The sequence below is a fragment of the Mastigoproctus giganteus genome, chromosome 9 (genome assembly GCF_048544385.1).
Source record: "Mastigoproctus giganteus isolate SK-2022 chromosome 9, ASM4854438v1, whole genome shotgun sequence".
Taxonomy (NCBI): Eukaryota; Metazoa; Arthropoda; class Arachnida; order Uropygi; family Thelyphonidae; genus Mastigoproctus; species Mastigoproctus giganteus.
The window spans coordinates 96126371-96146775 of record NC_143583.1 but is presented as its reverse complement, the minus strand read 5'-3'; the positions used below and the strand labels follow the sequence as shown (position 1 = coordinate 96146775).

At 39.0% G+C, this 20405-nt stretch overlaps 1 protein-coding gene across 4 annotated transcripts in view; it reads left to right on the top strand.

Annotated features, from left to right (window-relative positions):
- The window catches only part of strat (RAB interacting factor STRAT), a 49976-nt gene extending 29943 nt beyond the window's left edge, over positions 1–20033 (top strand). For all 4 annotated transcript variants that reach the window (XM_090381491.1, XM_090381492.1, XM_090381490.1 and 1 more), the window contains exon 3: positions 19732–20033. In XM_090381491.1, coding sequence (XP_090237617.1) covers positions 19732–19968 — 237 coding nt within the window. In that variant the 3' untranslated portion in view covers positions 19969–20033. The remainder of the gene's footprint in view (positions 1–19731) is intronic.
- The last annotated feature ends 372 nt before the right edge of the window (positions 20034–20405 follow it).

The window sequence follows — 20405 nt, the reverse complement described above, 5'->3', positions numbered from 1 at the left end:
ACAACTAATTAGAATTTCCCATTCTCACTGAAAAAAGGGCCTAATGGAAGTTCCAAGTTATACCCTACAATATAGCAAAGAATTGCACCTGATTGAATATTGAGCATAATGATCTAGTACACAGTTAAAGATCTCAAAGTAACAAGGCAGGACTTTCGAGATCAAGACTGCAAGAATGGAATTTGCACTACTCCTTGATATGTTGATGAGGGTTATGTGAAATTTAACCACTTCCATTTTGGAAGTATATTACCAAACTAGACAGAATCAGAGAGATAATTTTGATTTAATTGTAAGCATTTCTATTGCCAAGATCATGGAGAGTCTCTAAAACAGAAGAGAAGATTCTGTTCTTTTGTTTAGTGGGACAGTACTTTATTGCCACATTAAAAAAAAAAAGAAAGCAACCCCCATCTTCATGATATTACAAAGTTTGGGAACCCATGCATTAAAACAAAATATACAAAGGGTACTAGGAAAGTTTTGCAATATGACGCAACAATGAATCACAGGAAGCTGCTTGTTGCTGCATGTTGAGACATGTTCATACGTGCATAGTAGCCGCCGCGCCAAGTCGATGAGCTCAGTTATTCATTAGTAGTGAGAGTGTAAAGTGCTTGCGATGGCATCGTGGTCACGAAATGAGATAAGGACAGTTTTGCGGTATAATTTCTGCGTGGTTTAACCATAGACCAGTGCTTAGAAGAAATGACTCTTGCACTAGATGATGATTGTCCACATCGTACAACGATATTCAGGTGGTATAGAGAATTCCAAAGGGGAAATTTCACTCTGGAGGATTCTGAGAGGCCGGGAAGGGGCCACGAACATCAGTTACGGAGGAAAACGTTACTGCTGTGAGGAAAATGCTTGACGAAAACAGGCGAGTGACCTACCAACAGATAGAGGATACTTTGGGCCTAAATGCACCAGCAATTCGTTCGATTCTGCAAGATCATTTGCACGTGAAGAAACTTTGTTCTCTCTGGGTGCCGCATCAACTGACTGAAGAGCAGATGACACGACGTGTGACTTGGTGCCGGGAGATGTTAAAAAAGTTTGATAAGGGACAATCTCGGTATGTGAACAACATCGTGACAGGTGACGAGACTTGGCTGTACTATTACGATCTGCCGACCAAGGCTCAAAACAAAGTTTGGGTCTTTGATGATGACGACACACCCGTAATTGTCAGAAAATCCCGATCTGTAAAGAAGAAAATGATAGCTGTATTTTTCAAATCGAGTGGAATTGTGGAACGTGTCGTTTTGGACACGCAGAAGACAGTCACAGCTAAGTGGTATACTGAACAATGCCTGCCTAAAGTCATTGGATCTATGAAGAACCTGCGGCCAAAGTCAAGAATGGACACCTGGTACCTCCATCACGATAATACTCCAGCTGACCGCGCCAAAGCCTGCACCGAATATTTGACCACGACAGGACTGAAACTTCTCGAGCACCCTCCCTACAGTCCAGACCTTGCTCCCTGCGACTTTGCACTGTTCCCGCATGTGAAAATGAAGCTAAAAGGGAGGCGGTTTTCCAGTGATGAGGACCTTCTACGGGCTTGGGACAACGAGTGTGCTTTACTCCCTAGTGAAACTTGGCAGAACTGGTTTAAAGATTGGTTTCGGAGGATGGAGAGGTGTATTGAATGTAGAGGAAATTACTTTGAAAAAATTAAATAAAAAAAAAGCTGTATTGCAAAACTTTCCTAGTACCCTTTGTATACACTGAGTAATCACTGAATTATGACTACCCCTATGAAACCTGAATGCGACCTGTTGACCACGTCAGGTATGAGAGTACAGAGTTAGTCGACCTACATAGCATAGATAAGGTGTCAGTGGTTCAGTAGGTAGTAAAATTCCAAGTGTGATGGATAAAAGTATTTATCGGACTTTGATAAAGGACAGATTGTGGGTGCCCGACAAACTGGTGCCTCTTCCCGAACGGCTTAAGTGGTGGGGTGTTCGAGAGCCGCTGTAGTTAAAGTGTACCGGGACTGGTGTCAAAATGGTGAAACAACAACCCGATGGCAAAACTGCAAAGGTCAGCAAAAGGTTGATGTTAGGGGTGAGTGCCGGGTCCGACGACTCGAACAGGCACAGCACTGTTGAAGAGTTGACTACCCAATACAACGTGGGCCAACCTGGAACAATATCTGGCATGACCATGTATTGCACGTATGGGCTATACCAGCAGATGACCCCTATGGAATCCTCTCCTAACCAAGGTTAATCGGCATAAAAGACTCTCCTGGTGCAAAGAGCATGCAAGTTGGACATTAGAAGACTGGAAGGTGTGCTGGTCGGATGAGTCATGTTTTTTACTCCACACCATGGATGGTCGTGTACGGATTTGGCGTCAACAACATGAGGCTCTTGATCCATCATGCATGGTATCAAAAGTGCAAGCTGGTGGAGGTGATTGTATGGTGTCGGGCATGTTTCACTGGCAGGAACTTGAACTCCTGGTGCATATGGAACAGGATATCACTGGTCTCCGCTATTGTCAACTGCTTGCTGACTGTGTACACCCTGCTATGTTACACTTTTTCCCGAATGCCGATGGTGTCTTCCAAGATGACAATGCACCGAGCCATTGGGCACTTGTGCAGGAATGGTTTGAAGAACACAGTTCTGACTTCCAGCATATCGATTGGCCTCCGAACTCCCCCGATATCAATCCCATGGAACACTTGTGGGACACTATGGAAATGCGTATCAGGCATCTGGATACACCAATCACCTCCATACTTGCATTGCTGACCACATTACACACAGCTTGGTTGGCCATACCTTCCGAACGCTTCTGACATCTTGTTGAATCAGTGCCATGTCAGATAGCTACTGTACTGAGGGCAAAAGGGGAGGACCTACGAAGTATTAGGTAGGTCGTCATAATTCAGTGATCACTCTGTGTACATATACAGGCAACCCCCATATAACACTTTACTTCTACAACACGGTTTGAGAATTGCGGCAATCCTCGCACAACTACAAGTGGTAGATGACTTTCATCAACCGGTGAAATACCACTGCTTTGCTTATTGGAGGCTTGAAGTGGTGAAACCCATGTTTAGTCTCTAGAGCAAAGTTTCCGCATCCCCCCCCCCATACTTCTCCTTCAACCCATTTAACCCAAACATGGTACCAAGTACTATAGGTTCTAATACCTCTCGTGTTTGGGGTTCACATAAAAAAAAAAAAAAAAAACACGGTACTTATATAACACGGTTTCGCTCTAACACGGTTAGAGAATTACAGGAAATCTCACATAACATTGGATTTTTGAGCTTTTGTGCTGGGAAAACCCTTCTATTATGCTGGATGTAATTTTTCAACGTTTCCATTCCATTTTGTGAATTCCTGCTGTTGATTTGCTAGTTGTTATCGCCTTTGTGATATTTTTCTGAAGCACATTTCAGGAGTTCACTACCATAAAACAATAAAAACAGTTTGTGCTCTTTATGGTTTGAACGGGTAGTAAACTCGATCTTCTTGCATTTGCTGTAGTACTGACAGCTGGAATTCTGTGGGTTTTCACGCTATTATGGCGAAATATGTTTTCCCTTCCATCAAATATTCAATCATATAAAAACAAATAAATTTTCATAAACTCATTACTCTATATCTCACTTGCAACTTGTGCATGCCCTGTTCTTTGTTATTAATTGCTTATCATTTTTACTGTTTTAAATTTTACAACCAAAAACAGTCAGTAAACAGAAATATCAATTAGTACGTACATATTACAGTATTTATTAATTAAGCTATGTGCATAAGCGTAAATTTATTTTTATTTTGCTAACTGGAAAATATTCTTCCAATTTTCACGTATCTTTTAGCTGTGTTAATTGGTAAGGTAATAAAGTTAAATTTGTGCTTTATATCTTTACTTTTATAACCTGTGGATAATATTCCTTTTTTTTTTTTTTTCTTATTAGAAACTCTGTTTAAAATGGTATTTTATTATGAAGAGTCCATCATACAGTGATTTGATTACAGTGAACCAGTTGTATAGCGAGGATCCACTGTATTTTTTGGGAGATCTCTGGGTTCTATGCTTGTTTGAGAGCATAAAAAATTGACTTCAAAGCATGCAGTTCGTGACTTTTAAGGTTTTTGTAGGTGCCTCCGTAGCCAGTTGGGCAGGAGCAGTAGTGCGTAGCACAAGCTTCTTGATTAGACCGGGGTTCGAGCCTGTGACCACCAAATACGGAGGATGCGGAATGGTCAGGGAATGACCACTGCATATCCCCAGCCCGGATAAAGGGTGAGGGTTGGCGTCAGGAAGGACATCCGGCCGCAAAAATTTCATGCCAAAGCAATAAAAAAAAAAAAAACGGTGACCCCATATATAATGGAAAAAAGAGAGGACAAAAAAAAAAATTTTTGGTTTTTATTTGATCGTTTATTCATTTTTATGGGTATGTATTACTAAACTTTGTTTGTTCATTGTTGTGAATTAAATTCCAGTCCGAAATTATGTCCATGGAAAGCAAAAAAGCACTGCTCAAAAGAAGCTTTATTTTTTTAGAATCAAAGATAAAAATTTTGCCAGTAAGGGTTGGTTTGAGCAATTTAAAAATCTCTTATCGTTACATAACATAAGAATTCAAGGGGAAAGTGCATCAACTGATAAGGAAGCTGCCAAGAAGTATGCAGAGGAATTTCAAAAAATTATTAAAGAGCACGAATACACATCACATCACATCAAGTGTTCAATGCCGATGAGACAGCCCTTTGGTGGAAAAAAATGCCCAACAGAACGTTTATTTCAAAAAAAGAGAAAAATGTACCAGGTTTTAAGGCATCAAAAGATCGTGTAACATTACTTATGTGCAGTAATGCATCAGGAGATTACATGATAAAAAAAACCTGATGGTTTATAGATCCTCTAATCCTCGTGTAATGAAAAGTGTAAATAAAAATGCATTACTGGTATATTGGAAAGCAAATAAAAAAGCTTGGGTAACTACAGATTTGTTTAAAGAATGGTTTCTAAATTGTTTTGTGCCAGATATGGAAAAGTATTTAAAGCAGAAAAATCTAGATTTCAAAGTTTTATTACTATTGGATAACACGCCGGGCCATCCATAAGGTTTGTCATCCAAACATTGAAGTAATGTTTCTTCCACCTAATACAACTTCTTTAATTCAGTCATTGGATCAAGGCATTATATCTACCTTTAAAGCTCATTTACATCAGAAAATCGTTACAATGGATTTTTGGAAAAAATTGATTCTGAATCTATTGAAGTGATGGAGGCATGGAAACATTTTTTTCAGTTGTCGACTATCAGAATCATAGCTTTATTACTCAAAGAAATAAAGCTGTCAACATTAAATGCGTTTTGGAAAAATTTATGGCCAGAATCAGTTCATTCAGGAAATATGGTCGAACCGGCAGAAAATGGAATTGGTGCGATAGTAGAACTTGTAAGTTGGTAGGAGGGTAAGGTTTTCAAGATACAACTACTGAAGATGTTCATGAATTACTGGTAAAAAAAAAAAAGAGACCGACGAAGAGGATTTGGTGGAAATAGCATTGGAGGTAAACCAAATCAATTCAGAGGATGATAGCGCAGATGAAAATTCTGAAGTTCCAAATTTTACACTAAAAAGCATACGGGAAGACATAAATTTAGCTGAGCAATTAGAATCTTATTTTTTGAATGCAGATCCTTCAAGTGAAAGGAGCACAAAGTTCAAAAGGGAGCTTCAAAAATGTTTAGCTCCATACAATGAAATTTACAAAGATCTATCAAGCAAAAGCAAACAAACTCAGATTACTGATTTTTTAAAGAGAGCAGAAGATACAAAATCTAGATGCTGCAGAAGAAAGTTCAGAAGGTGGAGATATTCAGCAACAGAAAAAAAAAGTTCTTGTTTGATTGTGCTTAGCAGCGATGAAGAGGAAGAAAATTAAATGAACGTACATTATCTGACATATATGTTTCACAGTTTGTAAGGTAAGACGTTTGTTCAGTTATTACTATTTAAGTTACTATTATTATAAAAATAAAGTTAAAATATTAAGTTATTACTATTATCAAAATTTAGTTTCTGATAGTTATGAAAAAAAAAACCGTGGTATATTTTTGTTAGCGTTTGGAACGTAACCCCTTTTGTACTCGTTTAGTCCCGTATAACACGGTTTCGCATTACATGAGATTTTGGAGGAACCAAACAACCGTGTTATACGAGGGTTACCTGTGTGTGTACACACACACACACACACACACACACACACACACACAGGTAACCCTCGTATTATATATATATATATATATATATATATATTAAGGATGCGTCAAATTTAAATATGGCCAAGGGCCTATTTCATCCCTAATCTGGCCCTGTAGGTGATTTTCCTGTCCAAGCCCAGGTCAGGGCAGTGATTGACAGATTTAATTCTGGTGCCCCTAATGAAGTGGAACTTCATTCACCTATTTGGTTTTTGTGAATGACAGTTGGGCTGATTTTAGGGGATTAAGCTTTAGACCAGTTGCTCCAAGATAAACCTCAGCTGCTTAATTTGGTTATAACTATACAGGATTGCCTCAGGTCATTGAAAAACTTCATATTGCATAACACAAAAACTTATCTGATTTGGCAAGAAATGGTTCCAAGGCAGCTGCAAAGAGGAAGGCTGAGAGAACTCCCCCTTGTGATATGTCCCTAGTAATACTCTGTTCGTGATACAGGTTATTAGGTATAATAATCAGCTTCCTGCAATATAGTAATGCTTGCAGGGCATGCAAAATTCCATCAGATATTCCAAAGTAAGTTTGTAGGATGGTCAGAAGTACCGTGATGTTAATTTTATCATAGGCTGCTTTCACTTGAAAGAAAATGATATTGAGTTGGGCTTTGCAGCTGATGGCATTCTGGATTGCCATCAGCTGCAAAGGGAAGACATAAATTTAGCTGAACAGTGTTTCCAGGAGATTGGGGTTGTTGAGCTGCCACTTAATAACAGTGGCTTATGAGGTTAAACAGTGATCCACTAGCTTGGGAACAATGGCCTTTTTGAAACCCTTTAGTGGAGAGCATATGACAGAAGTGGGTCTGAAATCTTTGTCATCATTAGGTTGTGACTTTTTTCAAGATGGTTGACAAGTATGTGTCCCATCCTGTAGGTACAATGCCTGTCCTAATGATGTTTTTAAAAGCCTTCATGAAAGGCATTAGCATTAGTTGAGGCATATGATGCAAGAAAGCAGCATCAGCTAGAAAAAAAAAAAATTTGCATTTCACCCATATGGTCACTCAAAACGTTTGTCTAGTTCAGACTTAAATTTACTTAAGCTATCAATGTCCACAACAATAGATTAGCATTAGTAGAGGCATATGATGCAAGAAAGCAAGCTTATGCAGTATCAGCAAAAAAAACAAACTTCTCATTTCACTCCTAAATTCGTTCCAAATGCTTATCCAGCTCAGCCTTAAATTTATTTATGCTATATCAACTTCCACAACAAAGTTTGGAAGTCTGTTCCACCAATCAACTACCCACTGGCTAAAGACAAATTTCTGCACATCTATTCTACAACTGTCTTTCCTCAGTTTGAATCTATTCCCCCTTAGGTTCTTAATCTGAGCAAGAGGAAGAATCCCATCAGCATTCAGCTCGCTCAACCCATTTCAAGGCCTTATGCACCTCAATCAAATTATCTTGCACGTGCCTACTCTCCAGGTGCTGCAATTTGCAGAACTTAAGCCTTTCTTGGTAAGAGCACCCCCTTTGTTCACCTCACCAATCTTGTTGCCCTTCTTTGTACTCATTCTAGCAACTCTACATCCTTCCTAAAATGAGGCTTTCAGACGTATACACAGTACTCAAGGTGTGACCTGACCATTGTCTTGTACAATGGGATAATTACCTCCCTGTCCCTGCCAGCAAAATTCCTGTATATCATTGACAAGACTCCATGACCTGCTCTGGCAGCCCATCTGCACTGCTCAGCGAACTTAATATCTGACTGCACAATTACTACCAGGTCTTTTTCACTTTCCACTTCCCTGCGTGTAGTACCACACAGTTGGTATGCTTCTCTTCGGTTATTGCTACCTATTGCAGTACTTTGCATTTGTCAACATTAAACTTCAGTTGCCACTTCTCAGCCCATTTGCCCAACTTATCTCGATCAAGTTGGAATGGCATACTGTCTTTACTGTCATTAACAACCCTGCCAACCTTTGTATCATCTGCAAACTTCAACATTAAGCCTGATATACCTTCATCAATATCATTGATGAATACACAAAACAACAATCGGGACAAGCACCGAACCTTGGGGACCTCCACTAATAACATTTGTCCACAAAGAGCAGTGTCCATTGATTACCACTCTCTGCTGTCTCCTACTCTATCCCTTTATCCATTGTAGTAACTTACCCTTAATGCCATACTGCTCAAATTACAGATGTACAGCAGTCTTCTGCATGCAACAGTATCAAAAGCTTTCCTGAAATCCAAGTATATGATATCAAAATTATTTTTTGCATCCAGTTCCTTTTTGACTACATCATAGTATCCAATCAGATTGGTCAGACAAGACCTCCCTTGAACAAATCCATACTGTGTCTTAACTATTACTGCAGTCTTCTCTAGATGATCCTGCAATGCTTCTTTAACCAGTGATTCCATTATTTTCCCCTGAACACAAGTTAAACTAACAGGTCTATAATGATTTGTCACCCTTTGAACCTCCTTTGTGAATTGGTGATACATTTACACACCTCCAGTCTATGGGGACCTCCGCTGAGTCCAAGGAAGCTCTCATAATTATGGTTAAGGGTTTGCTTACTTCCTTTGCTGCCTCCTTTAATATAACTGGATAGATCTCATCCATCCCAGGTGCCTTCCTTATGTTTAACTCTAACAATTTCTCCTCCACTTTGCTCTCGGTTATTACAAAATCACTTATCTCCGTGTTAGAGTTTGATAAACTTTCAGCATTCCCCTCCATGAATAACTTCTCATGTGTGAATGTAGATGAAAAATATTCATTCGGTTTATCAACTACCTGAGTATGATCATCAGTAGTCAACCCATCTATGTTAAGTGACCCAATCTGATTCATCCCTTTCCTTCTAGAGTTCACGTAAGTAAGGTACTCTGCTGTTTTTCTTTGCATCCTTTTCCAAAGATTTCTTGTAATCTGCCTTCGCCTGCCTAACTTCCTTTGTGACTTGATTACAGACATATTTTATATGTGCTATAGACTTCTGTGTCACCTGATAATTTATATGCATCCCATGCATTTTTCTTCTGTGCCACGAACCTCATTAATTAATGACATCCATTTAGGCCTAAATCTTGAACAATATTTCTTAGTTAGTATGAAAAGCCTAGTAGCCTCCAAGATTAAGTCTCTGAAGGCCCCATTTAGAACTCAACGTTGGTAATATCATCAGTTGATTCCCCGCATAGAATTTAAGACAGAATGGAATACACAAAACAGTACTTAATTAAACTTAATACACAATACTTAATTAAACTTAATTAAATCTGAGACCCCTGTAGTCACCTTTACGAAAGCAAAAACCCTTCCCTTTACCCTTGATGGTAGTTACATCTTTAAGTAAATCCCATATCAGTACATTGTGATCACAGTCACCCAGTGGTTCCTTTATCTGCAAATTCTTAATGCATGAATGATCATTGCTGATTATCAGATCAAGAGTATGATTCCTCTGGTTGACTCTTAAACATTTTGCTATAGAAAACAGACATCCAGTAAATTCACAAAAGTCTTGCTAGTGTGCGAGTAACCAAACCACAAGTTCCAGTCAATATCTGGAAAGTTAAAATCCCTCATTATAAGACATTCTGATTTACTGGCCCACTCTATTTCTCTGCAGAATTGCTCATTATATTCATCAGATTCATTAGGCCTATAACGCACACCTATTCTCATTTTCCCTTTCTCAGTGCTTATGTCACACCAAACTGACTCAACATTGTATTGTCCACCAACATGAATTGGATGCACTTCCTTAGATTTTGTGTTTCTGAACTAACAGCATAACCCCTCCTCCCTTCCTGTCCTGTCTATGCTTTCTGTACACATTGTACTCCCCAAATACCGACCAGGCCAGTCGGGTGGGTAAAGTGCCTGCCTGGCAACCCAAAGGTCGTGGGCTTGAATCCCGCCTTGGGCTTGGATATTACAATGGTGCCGTGCTCTCCGGTTGAACCTCATGGCCACGATGCAGGAAAAAACTGGTTCCTTCGTGTATTGCTCACATCATACGATAAAAAAAAAAAAAAAACTCCACAAATTCCAGTTCTGCACTGCTTATATCTGTGTGACACCACATATCTGATATCCCAACAATATTGGTGATGTAACACTGCAAACTTTGACAATGAACAAGGGGAAGCTATCCAGTCCTGCCATAGATTTATTAGGGAGCTGGTTGATCACACTGAGTTCTTGTTTGCTTAATATGATATTGCTCAGCAAAATCCTCCGGGGCACAGAAACTCCCTTCAGCAGCATTGTGAAGGGTTATGAGGAAAGTTTGAAGGCAGAATTTATTAATCATCTTGTCCATGGTAGTATTTCCAGGATGATATGCTGCAATTGTCTTCTGCCAACATTTGTAGGCTTGTTGCTTCTCTTGAATTGCATGTTTTGCTTTGCCATGGGTTACATTTTGGGGTAATAACAACCCAGTTTGAGGTGCCTTCATTTTCAACTGCAATGAAGTTTGGAGCATCACTTGCTAACATGTTCCAGTGTACTATTGCAAGCTGGTTGAGAATTAAATCTGGTTTTAGGAATTTTAAGGAATAGGCTCTCTTCTTTATCCATTCATCAGATAGGTTGGATGTTACGTCTCCCCCTACAGTTCCAAGCAAAACCAAAGATGATAGGCTTATGATCTGAGTGAAATTTAAATGTGTGGTGTTACAAATGAAGTATATGTCCGGTGCCTTGTTTTCAAGGGTTGCACCTCAACGGTCATCCCATGCTCTTCCTCAAATATATGCTTGATTTTTACGGCCCTGTGTTGCAGGTCCTAGCCTTGAAACATAGTGGCCCCTTGTTGCAATCACAGTGATGTTATATTTGGCTCTGAGATGTGGAGTTGAACAGGTTTGGGCTTGGGATATTTTGTTCAGGGTCAGCTTTCTCTAAACAGGGCATCCTTCTGCCTGGCGTGGGAGACGGTGCATGTGTTGTAAGCAGAACCTTTATTGTTGTCCTGTTTGTACTAGACTTCATCTGCATTATATATGTTCGGGTTTTCTGTAATATATTTAGAGCCTTTAGCTTATGTGGGGTTGATGCTGTCCTTGCAGAAGAGTTTCATTTATTTTATCTACTGCATTCCGACATTTGTATTGAGAACTGTACATTAGCAGGGTGGGTAACAATGTTGTTTTCTGTAATGCTTTTTATTGTTGAATTGCTGGGAGCTCCTTTGGCAGTTTTTCAAATTTTTTTGCCAAGCCATCCTTGGGATTGGAAAGTCTTGTCATCAGGTTTTTCTCACTATTAACTCAGTAGTTTTTACACAAATCTCCTTGTGTTAGAATTACTAAGTGAACTGTTTATGCCTTGGTGTCCATTAGAGTAGTGGTCTGAAAATTTTTCAATGTTCGTATGAGGCCATTAGCATTCAAGAAGTTAGTGAGCTTGGAAGAATCCTTGTGTGTACCTATTTCAATTTATTATATGTCTAGAAGGTTATATGTCAATTTTATTATATGTCTTTATTTCCTTTGTGGAGAGCTGTGATGTAATCTTTCAGCTCTGCCCTTTAGGATTTGGTTTCCAAAGACAATTTGGCTCGATGCGTCTTTGGGGAGTCTTTAAAGTTGTTTGGTGCTGTTTTGATACAACCTATTTTTGATTCCAGGTGCTGGGTCCCATTTTGCATTGCCTTAATCACATTATTATTATACCGTGTTCTGTATTTTTCATCTGCAGTTTCCCGTAGCATGGTGACTAATTCATCTGTCTTATTTTGCTGCATCTCTCTAAAATGCTTAAACTGATCTGCAAGTTGCAAAACAACTACTTGAATGGGACTGACTAATGATTTAAGGAAATTTAAGCAGTCTATTGACATATACTTCAGGGGGGGGAGAGTGTTGTTAGTATCATGATTTCTTTTATAGGGCTTTTTTGCCTGCATAATGCACAGATAGATATACAATTCCTTAGTTTTCTTTGACAACAATTTTTTTTTTGGGTTCTTAACAGAGAACAGAATTCACAAGTACAGGCATTATATGCAAGTACATATTCAACTTATTTATTACAGAAAGCAGGTGTTAGTGATTCTGCTACAATTCTTATAAATTGCAGGAATTTTTGTTGTAGTGTAGATACAGGCCATTGCCAGCTGCGGCAGTGACTTAGAAGATGGGATGAGTAGAAGGAAATGAGGTTTCAAGGATATGCCTTATCACGGAGAAGCAATTGGTAAGGAGGACTAATAGCTTGCATAGGGGATTCACTGAAGGTTAGGAAGTATTCAAGTAGCAGGAGTGTGGAGGGGGGGAATTGTTTGCATTGTCAGCCCTTGGGCTCTAATATCAGCAGCTGACTGGGTCATATTGCACAAAAGAATATTTATCTGGTAGTCGAAATGATAAGAAATATGAATATAACAATTTACCTCGTCACATTAGACATCCATAGCTCTTTTTTATAGTATAGAGCAATGAAAATGTTTCTAAAAGTTTTAGAAAATGTTTCATTTGGGTAAGATCATCACCACTAAAAGTCATATGAGTCAGATCACAATTTAGCTGCAACTCAAACAGTTGCTAAACATGCAACCAGAACCTACATAATGTAAGTATATTTTATGTTAATGCACGAGTTCTCAAACTTTGTGATATCATGATGGTTTTTTTTTTTGTAGTTCTTGCTTTGTTATAAAAATCCTCCACCAGGTCTCACGATACCCATACTGTTTTCCAACTATTATAGCACTATTCCCTTTTTTTTTGTATGTACATTTCAGAACATGCGTTGAAGAATCAGAAAGCCCTGGGGGAAGATGAAGTTACTGTAGAGTTGTTAAAATTGGGAGGAAGAGACATGCCACAAAAACTGGCAAGACTCTTCACTCATCTTTGTGTGTGCGTGATGTAAGGAGTGTAAGGAAATCAGGCGACAACTCAGCGTTGTTATGGGCCTATATGAGAGTTTGAAGGACAGGGTGGATGCTCTCGAAAGATCTAAATTGAGGGGCCCATCAGGCTCTCAGCTGCCCACATCAATGCCAGAGCTTGCACTTGGTCATCACGCAACACAGCGGCAACCCCTAAGGCAGAATGCGCTGGTCCCACAGGAACTAGTAGTTGTTGGTGACTCTATTGTCAGGGAATCGGGGAACAATGCTTTGTAAAAAGGATAGGTGGAACAGGACCAGGGTATGTCTGCCAGGGGCAAAGGTTGATGACGTTGTAGAGCGGATATCATCTTTCAAGGGCACAAAAGGTGATATAGTTGTACACGTTGGCACTAATGATATTAAGAGTAGGAGACCGGCGGAATTACTCAACAAGTACAGGTCACTGTTGAAAAAAAGCCGTGAAATAGGGTTGAATTTGAAAGTGTCTGCAATTCTGCCCAGACACGATAGGAGGGAGTATATGATGAGAGCCCTGTCGATCAATTCGGCCCTGGAAAGATTGTGCAAGGCTCAAGGGGTAGAATTTTTTTCAGCCTGGACTGTACTTGTTAACAGGAGAGATTGCTTCTACAGGGATGGGATACACTTAAATAGAAAGGGTGCAAGAATATTTGCTGATGCTATCGAGGCAGTGTTAGGTGGGTCGGAAAACTGCTAGTTTGGGGGGATACAAAGACTAATAGTTTAACAGTAACCGCAGGCAGAGGTGAAGGTGATTCTTGCACAACTTCTATTAGAATAAGAAGCGACCTGGAGCGAGGGGTGTTGGGGGTTTCAGGGACGGATGGCAGTCATCATGGAATAGTTGGGTATATGGGATGTGTTAGGGTAACAAGGAATAGGCATAGGAGCATGTATGCTTGCATGTATACCAATGCTAGAAGTATAGTAAATAAATTTGAATTTGAAGTGTTGGTCAAGACATCAAAGGCGGATATTGTTGGGATAGCAGAGACGTGGTGTCACACAGATATAAGGAATGCAGAACTGGAATTTGGGGAGTACAATGTGTACAGAAAGGATAGACAGGACAGAAAGGGAGGGGGTGTTATGCCGTTAATTAAGAAAAACATAAAATCAAAGGAAGTGCACCCAGTTAATATAGATGAACAGTGCTCTGTTGAGTCAGTTTGGTGTGAGATAAGCACTGCGAAAGCAAAAATAAGAGTAGGAGTGTGTTATAGGCCTAATGACTTGAATGAGTACATTGAACAATTGTACAGAGAAATAGAGTGGGCCAGTAAATCAGAATGTCTTATAATGGGGGATTTTAACTTCCCAGATATTGACTGGAACTTGTGGGTTGGTCACTCACACACTAGTCAGACTTTTGTGGATTTATTGGATGATTGTTTTCTGCAGCAGCATGTTCGAGAGGCAACCAGAGAAAGTAACACTCTTGATCTGGTTATCAGCAGTGATCATTCGTGTATTAAGAATTTGCAGATAAAGGAACCACTAGGTGGCAGTGATCACAGTGTGCTGAAGTGGGATTTACTCAAAGAGGTAACTACCGTCAGGGGTAAAGGAAAGGGTTTTTGCTTCCGTAAAGGGGAGTACAGTGGTCTCAGACAGTTTTTAAATTCTGTACAGTGGGATCAACTGACGATGTTACAAACAGTAAATTCTAAGTTGGAAGCATTCAAGGAATTAATCGTGGAGGCTACTAGACTTTTCATACCGATTAAGAAATATTGTTCAAGGTTTAGGCCTAAATGGTTATCAAATGAACTAATGAGACTCGTGACAGAGAAGAAAAATGCATGGGATGCATATAAATTATCAGGCGACGCAGAAGCCTGTGGCAGATATAAGCTAGTCTGTAATCAGGTCACAAAGGAGGTTCGGCAGGCGAAGGCGGATTACGAGAAATCTTTGGCAAAAGATGCTAAGAAAAACAGCAAGGATTTCTTTACTTATATAAACTCTAAAAGGAAGGGGATGAATATGATTGGTCCAATTGACATCGATGGTTCGACTGTTGATGATCCTGCTCAGATAGCAAACAAACTGAATGAGTATTTTGCATCTACATTCACACGTGAGGAATTATTACAGTTTGAAAATGGAAGAAGGTTATCAAATTGTAGCAGGGTGCTTAATGATTTTGTAATAACTGAGAGCAAAGTGGAGGAGAAATTGTTGAAGTTAAACATAAGAAAGGCACCTGGGGTGGATGGGATCTATCCAGTTATTTTAAAGGAGGCGGCAAAGCAACTAAGCAAACCCTTAGCCATAATTATGAGAGCATCCTTGGACTCAGGGGAGGTTCCCACGGACTGGAGATGTGCAAATGTATCCCCAATTCACAAAGGTGGATCGAAGGGTGACACGAGTAATTACAGACCAGTTAGTTTAACTTCTGTTCCGGGTAAAATAATGGAGTCGCTGGTTAAAGATGCATTGCAGGATCATCTAGACAAGACTGCAGCAATAATTCAGACACAGCATGGGTTTGTTAAGGGAAAGTCTTGTCTGACAAATTTGATTGGTTATTATGATGTGGTCACAAAGGAACTGGATGCAAAAAATAATTTTGATATCATATACTTGGATTTCAGGAAAGCTTTTGACACTGTTGCGCATGGAAGACTACTGTACAAATTGGAGCAGAATGGTATTAAGGGTAAGTTGCTACAATGGATAAAAGGATGGTTAAGTGGGAGAAGACAGAGGGTGGTAATCAATGGGTGCTACCCTTCGCGGACTAATGTTATTAGTGGAGTCCCACAGGGTTCGGTGTTGGGTCCACTGTTGTTTTGTGTATTTATCAATGATATTGATGAAGGTATATCAGGCTTAATGTCGAAGTTTGCAGATGACACAAAGGTTGGCAGGGTTGTTAATGACAGTAATGGCAGTGTGCTACTGCAACAGGATCTAGATAATTTGGGCAGATGGGCTAAGAAGTGGCAACTGAAGTTTAACCTTGACAAATGCAAAGTACTGCATATGGGTAGAAGTAACCCCAGAGAAACGTACCAACTGTGTGGTACTACACTTAAGGTGGTAGAAAATGAAAAAGACCTGGGAGTAATTGTGCAGTCAGATATGAAGTTTTCTGAGCAATGCAGACAGGCTGCTAGGGCAGGTCATGGGGTTTTGTCAATGATATATAGGAATTTTGCTAGCAGGGAAAAGGAGGTGATTGTCCCTCTGTATAAGGCAGTGGTCAGGCCACGCCTTGAGTACTGTGTACAGGTCTGGAGGCCTCATTTTAGGAAGGATGTAGATTTGCTTGAGCGTGTACAGAGAAGAGCAACACGATTGGTGAGGGGAATGAAGGGATCCTCTTACCAAGAGAGGCTTAAGTTCTGCAAATTGCAGTGGCTGGAGACTAGGCACCTGCGCGGTGATCTGATTGAGGTCTATAAGGCCTTGAATGGGTTGAGCACGCTGAATTCTGATGGGATCCTTCCACTTGTTCAGATTACGAACCTACGGGGACATAAGTTCAAATTAAGAAAGGACAGATGTAGAATAGATGTGCGGAAATTTGCCTTTAGCCAGCGGGTGGTTAATTGCTGGAACAAACTTCCATCTGTCGTTGTGGAAGTTGATAGGTTAAATAAATTTAAGGAGGAACTGGACAGGCATTTGGAGGGAATGGTGTGTGTTTTTTTTTTTTTTTTGGCTGATGCTGCATAAGCTCATACACTTGCTTTCTTGCATCACGTGCCACTACTACTACTACTACAAAATTCATTAGAAAAGGTGTGATGCCTAAGGAGTGGAATAATGCAACCATAGTTTTGCTGCATAAGAAAGGAGATAAATTGGAAATTATAGACCAATTAGCTTGTTATCTCACATCTACAAGTTGTTCACAAGGGTCATTACTAACAGATTAGAAAGAATACTTGATGAGAATCAACCGAAAGAGCAAACTGGCTTTAGGACAGAATTCTCAACTATGGATCACCTTCACATAATGTCACAGCTAATGGAGAAAGCAAATGAATATCAAACACCATTATGCCTGGCATTTGTGGATTATGAAAAAGCATTTGACTCCACATAAGGCAATGTTTCGGGCACTGAAAAGACAAGGCATAGATACCCCATATATTATGATATTGAAGAAAATATATGAGAACACTACTTCCTTTCTTAGACTGGACAAAGACAGTAGCAAATTTAAAATTGAGAAAGGAGTTCGACAAGGAGACACGATATCTCCAAAGTTGTTTACTGCTGTCCTTGAGGAAGCTTTCAGAAGATTAGACTGGTCACAGAAAGGAGTCAATGTGAATGGAGAGTACCTAAGCCATTTACGATTTGCAGATGACATTGTGGTCATAAGCCACGATCCCAAAGAATTAGAGGAAAATCTTAATCAGTTATGCAGAGTTAGTAAGGATTTTGGTCTAAAGATGAATATGGCTAAAACAAAAGTGATGATGAACAAGTATGCCATAGAAAGGGATATAATGATTGAAAGAGCAGTAATTGAAAAGGTGGAGTCATATACTTATCTGGGACAAGTCATCAGCTGTAATAATGATAAATGGCTGGAAGTCAAGAGAAGAATATAAATTTTGGATGGATAGCATTCAGGAAATATAGTCATATACTGAGGAGCAATATCCCAATTTGTCTGAAACGTAAAATAATGAAACAATGTATACTCCCCACTATGACTTATGGAAGTGAAACTTGGGCATTCACCAAAAGAATGGAAGAGAAGCTGAGAACTACACAGCGAAGAATGGAACGAATTATATTGGGAATCAGACTGTTAGATAAGAAGAGGTACACATGGATTAGGCAGCAAACTCAAGTAAAGGACATTCTTATCAAAACTAAAGAACTAAAATGATCTTGGGCAGGACACATAGCTCGAAGACATGATGATAGACAGACTAAGAGAATAACAGAATGGTACCCAAGAGGAGCTAGAAGAAAACCTGGAAGACAATGACGGAGATGGACAGAAGAAATTCTTGAGTTTGTGGGTAGTAAATGGATGGCCATTGCACAAAACAGAAGGAACTGGAAAGTTGCTGGAGAGGCCTTCATCCTGTAGTGGATTGATGATGATGTACATATCACAAACTGGAACCTGTATACGGAGTATTATTTTATTTTAATTTTTTTAATTCTGGCCACTGTATTTCTCAGTCTGGCAATAAAATTGCCTTGCTAGGTTATGCACAACAGTGGAACTGCATCAGCAACCCAAATAAGTTTAAACACTCCTTACCAGCAGTTGTGAGCATACTAATGACATGTTGTGCCATTAGCTCCTTGTGTAGTCCATGGTTATCACAAGTCCAATTAGTATTAATTCAATGACTGTAATTTTCACTTGCCTTCATTGAAAAAGTGTGTGTGTGTGTGTGTGTGTGTGTGTGTGTGTGTGTGTGTGTGTGTGTGTGTGTGTGTGTGTGTGTGTGTGTGTGTGTGTGTGTGTGTGTGTGTGTGTGTGTTACCCTTGAAGGCCTCTCATCTAGAGAGGTTGAAAATACTGAAAGGATGCCTTGTATTCAAGTGTCTGCATTGATGTTAGAGAGTATTTATTTTGGAGATGTTATCTAATGTGTAACTTTTAATACTTCTGGCTGGGAGACACCTGTATAAAAAGGCACATCTCTTGTTGAGGGAAGTTTCACTATATTAAGTTATTTGGTTACTATTCATTTTTAATGTATATTATATAAAAGCTGATGCTGAATTTGAGTTTAATTTTGAATTATTATCAGATATAGCATCATATGTGTATATATATTCCCCCCCCTCCAATGAAACCTGACTGTATTCACACTTGAAAGCAATGATTTAGAAATCTAAGAAGGCGGTTTCTAGGCAAGCATTTTCTCCACAAGTCCCAGTCTGTGTGAATAGCTAACTCCTCTCCAGTAAGGCAGTATAATATACCTTTACTCTCCAATTGTGCATATAATGCACTGATCATACTCAGTATATTAATTAAATCTATAGCATGCTCTTCTTCTGTTCCCCCTCACTATTTCACACTTGACTGACTTATTCTAATGTTTCTGATGTTCCCTCCCACTATGTTTTTAATATCAGTAGTCACAGATTTAATCCATACGTTTTATTTTTTTTTTTATCTCTAACACACCCCATGTAGTTTCTGTAGGAAATGCTTTACCCTGTAATTTTCCAAATATTTGATGATTTTCCAAATATTTGTTCTTCCATTTTCTGAACAGCTCTTCAGTGATTTCCCATTATTTTTCCACAACCTTAGTCAGTTACAGTTCTTTCTTTATTGTTATTAAAAAAAAAAATCCTCCAGTAAGTCTCATGATACCCTTACTATTTTCCAAGTTACTGTATAATTGAATATGGCAGTTTGAAGGTAGCACAATATCTTGGCTTGTTTCACTAATGAGTTCCCTTAATCCTCTGTACTAGATAAGTTTCTCTAAACCATTAAGGCTTTCTGTGTGGCATTAGCAAAGACATTAGAAGCAAATGTTGTATTGGGTGCTGGGTGATAAAAAGTTGAAAGCAATCAGTGTACTTTTTTCCATTTAAATGACTGATTTACATATAGGATATTTGTTTGATATGTGCTTTTTCTTTACAGAAAGTCCTTCCTTTTATGCATTTAAGAGCTGATAGAAATGAAGACAAAGAAGGTGAATCCTTACAATATTATTGGTGTGTGGACCATATTTACACCTTTGAGAATGTAGGATTCAGCAATACTTTAGGAAATATTAAATACTTAACATGTGCAGATTGTGAAATAGGACCAATTGGATGGCATGACCTACAAAGTAGAAAATCATATGTGGCACTTCATAGAGTGAGATATTCCTAAAGGAATTGTAGGCTAATTATTTCATTTGTATTGTTGTTTGTTTGATAAAATAAAGAAGTTAAAAAAAAAAACATGGCATACAGCAATATATTGTTGAGAGATTATATTATGTTCTTTATGCATAAACGTAGCTTAGGATTGCTTATGCGTCAGAGTTGTTTTATTAGATTCAACAACACATAGAGATTCATTCCTTGAATATCATATAAACAGCCTGAAAATTTCAAGTTTTAGCATGTTCTGTATCATAAAGGGTATATTATATACTAAGCCAGGGATGGCCAAGCTTAGTAACCCTCGAGAGTTGCCCAAGATAACCTTTGAGGGGCTTGAGAGCTGCAAGCCTGCAAAAGAGTGTATGAATTTTATTAAATGAAATTTAATAATGTATGTCATAAAAACTTACTTTTCAGTTTGAGTCATTTCAGAATTATTAA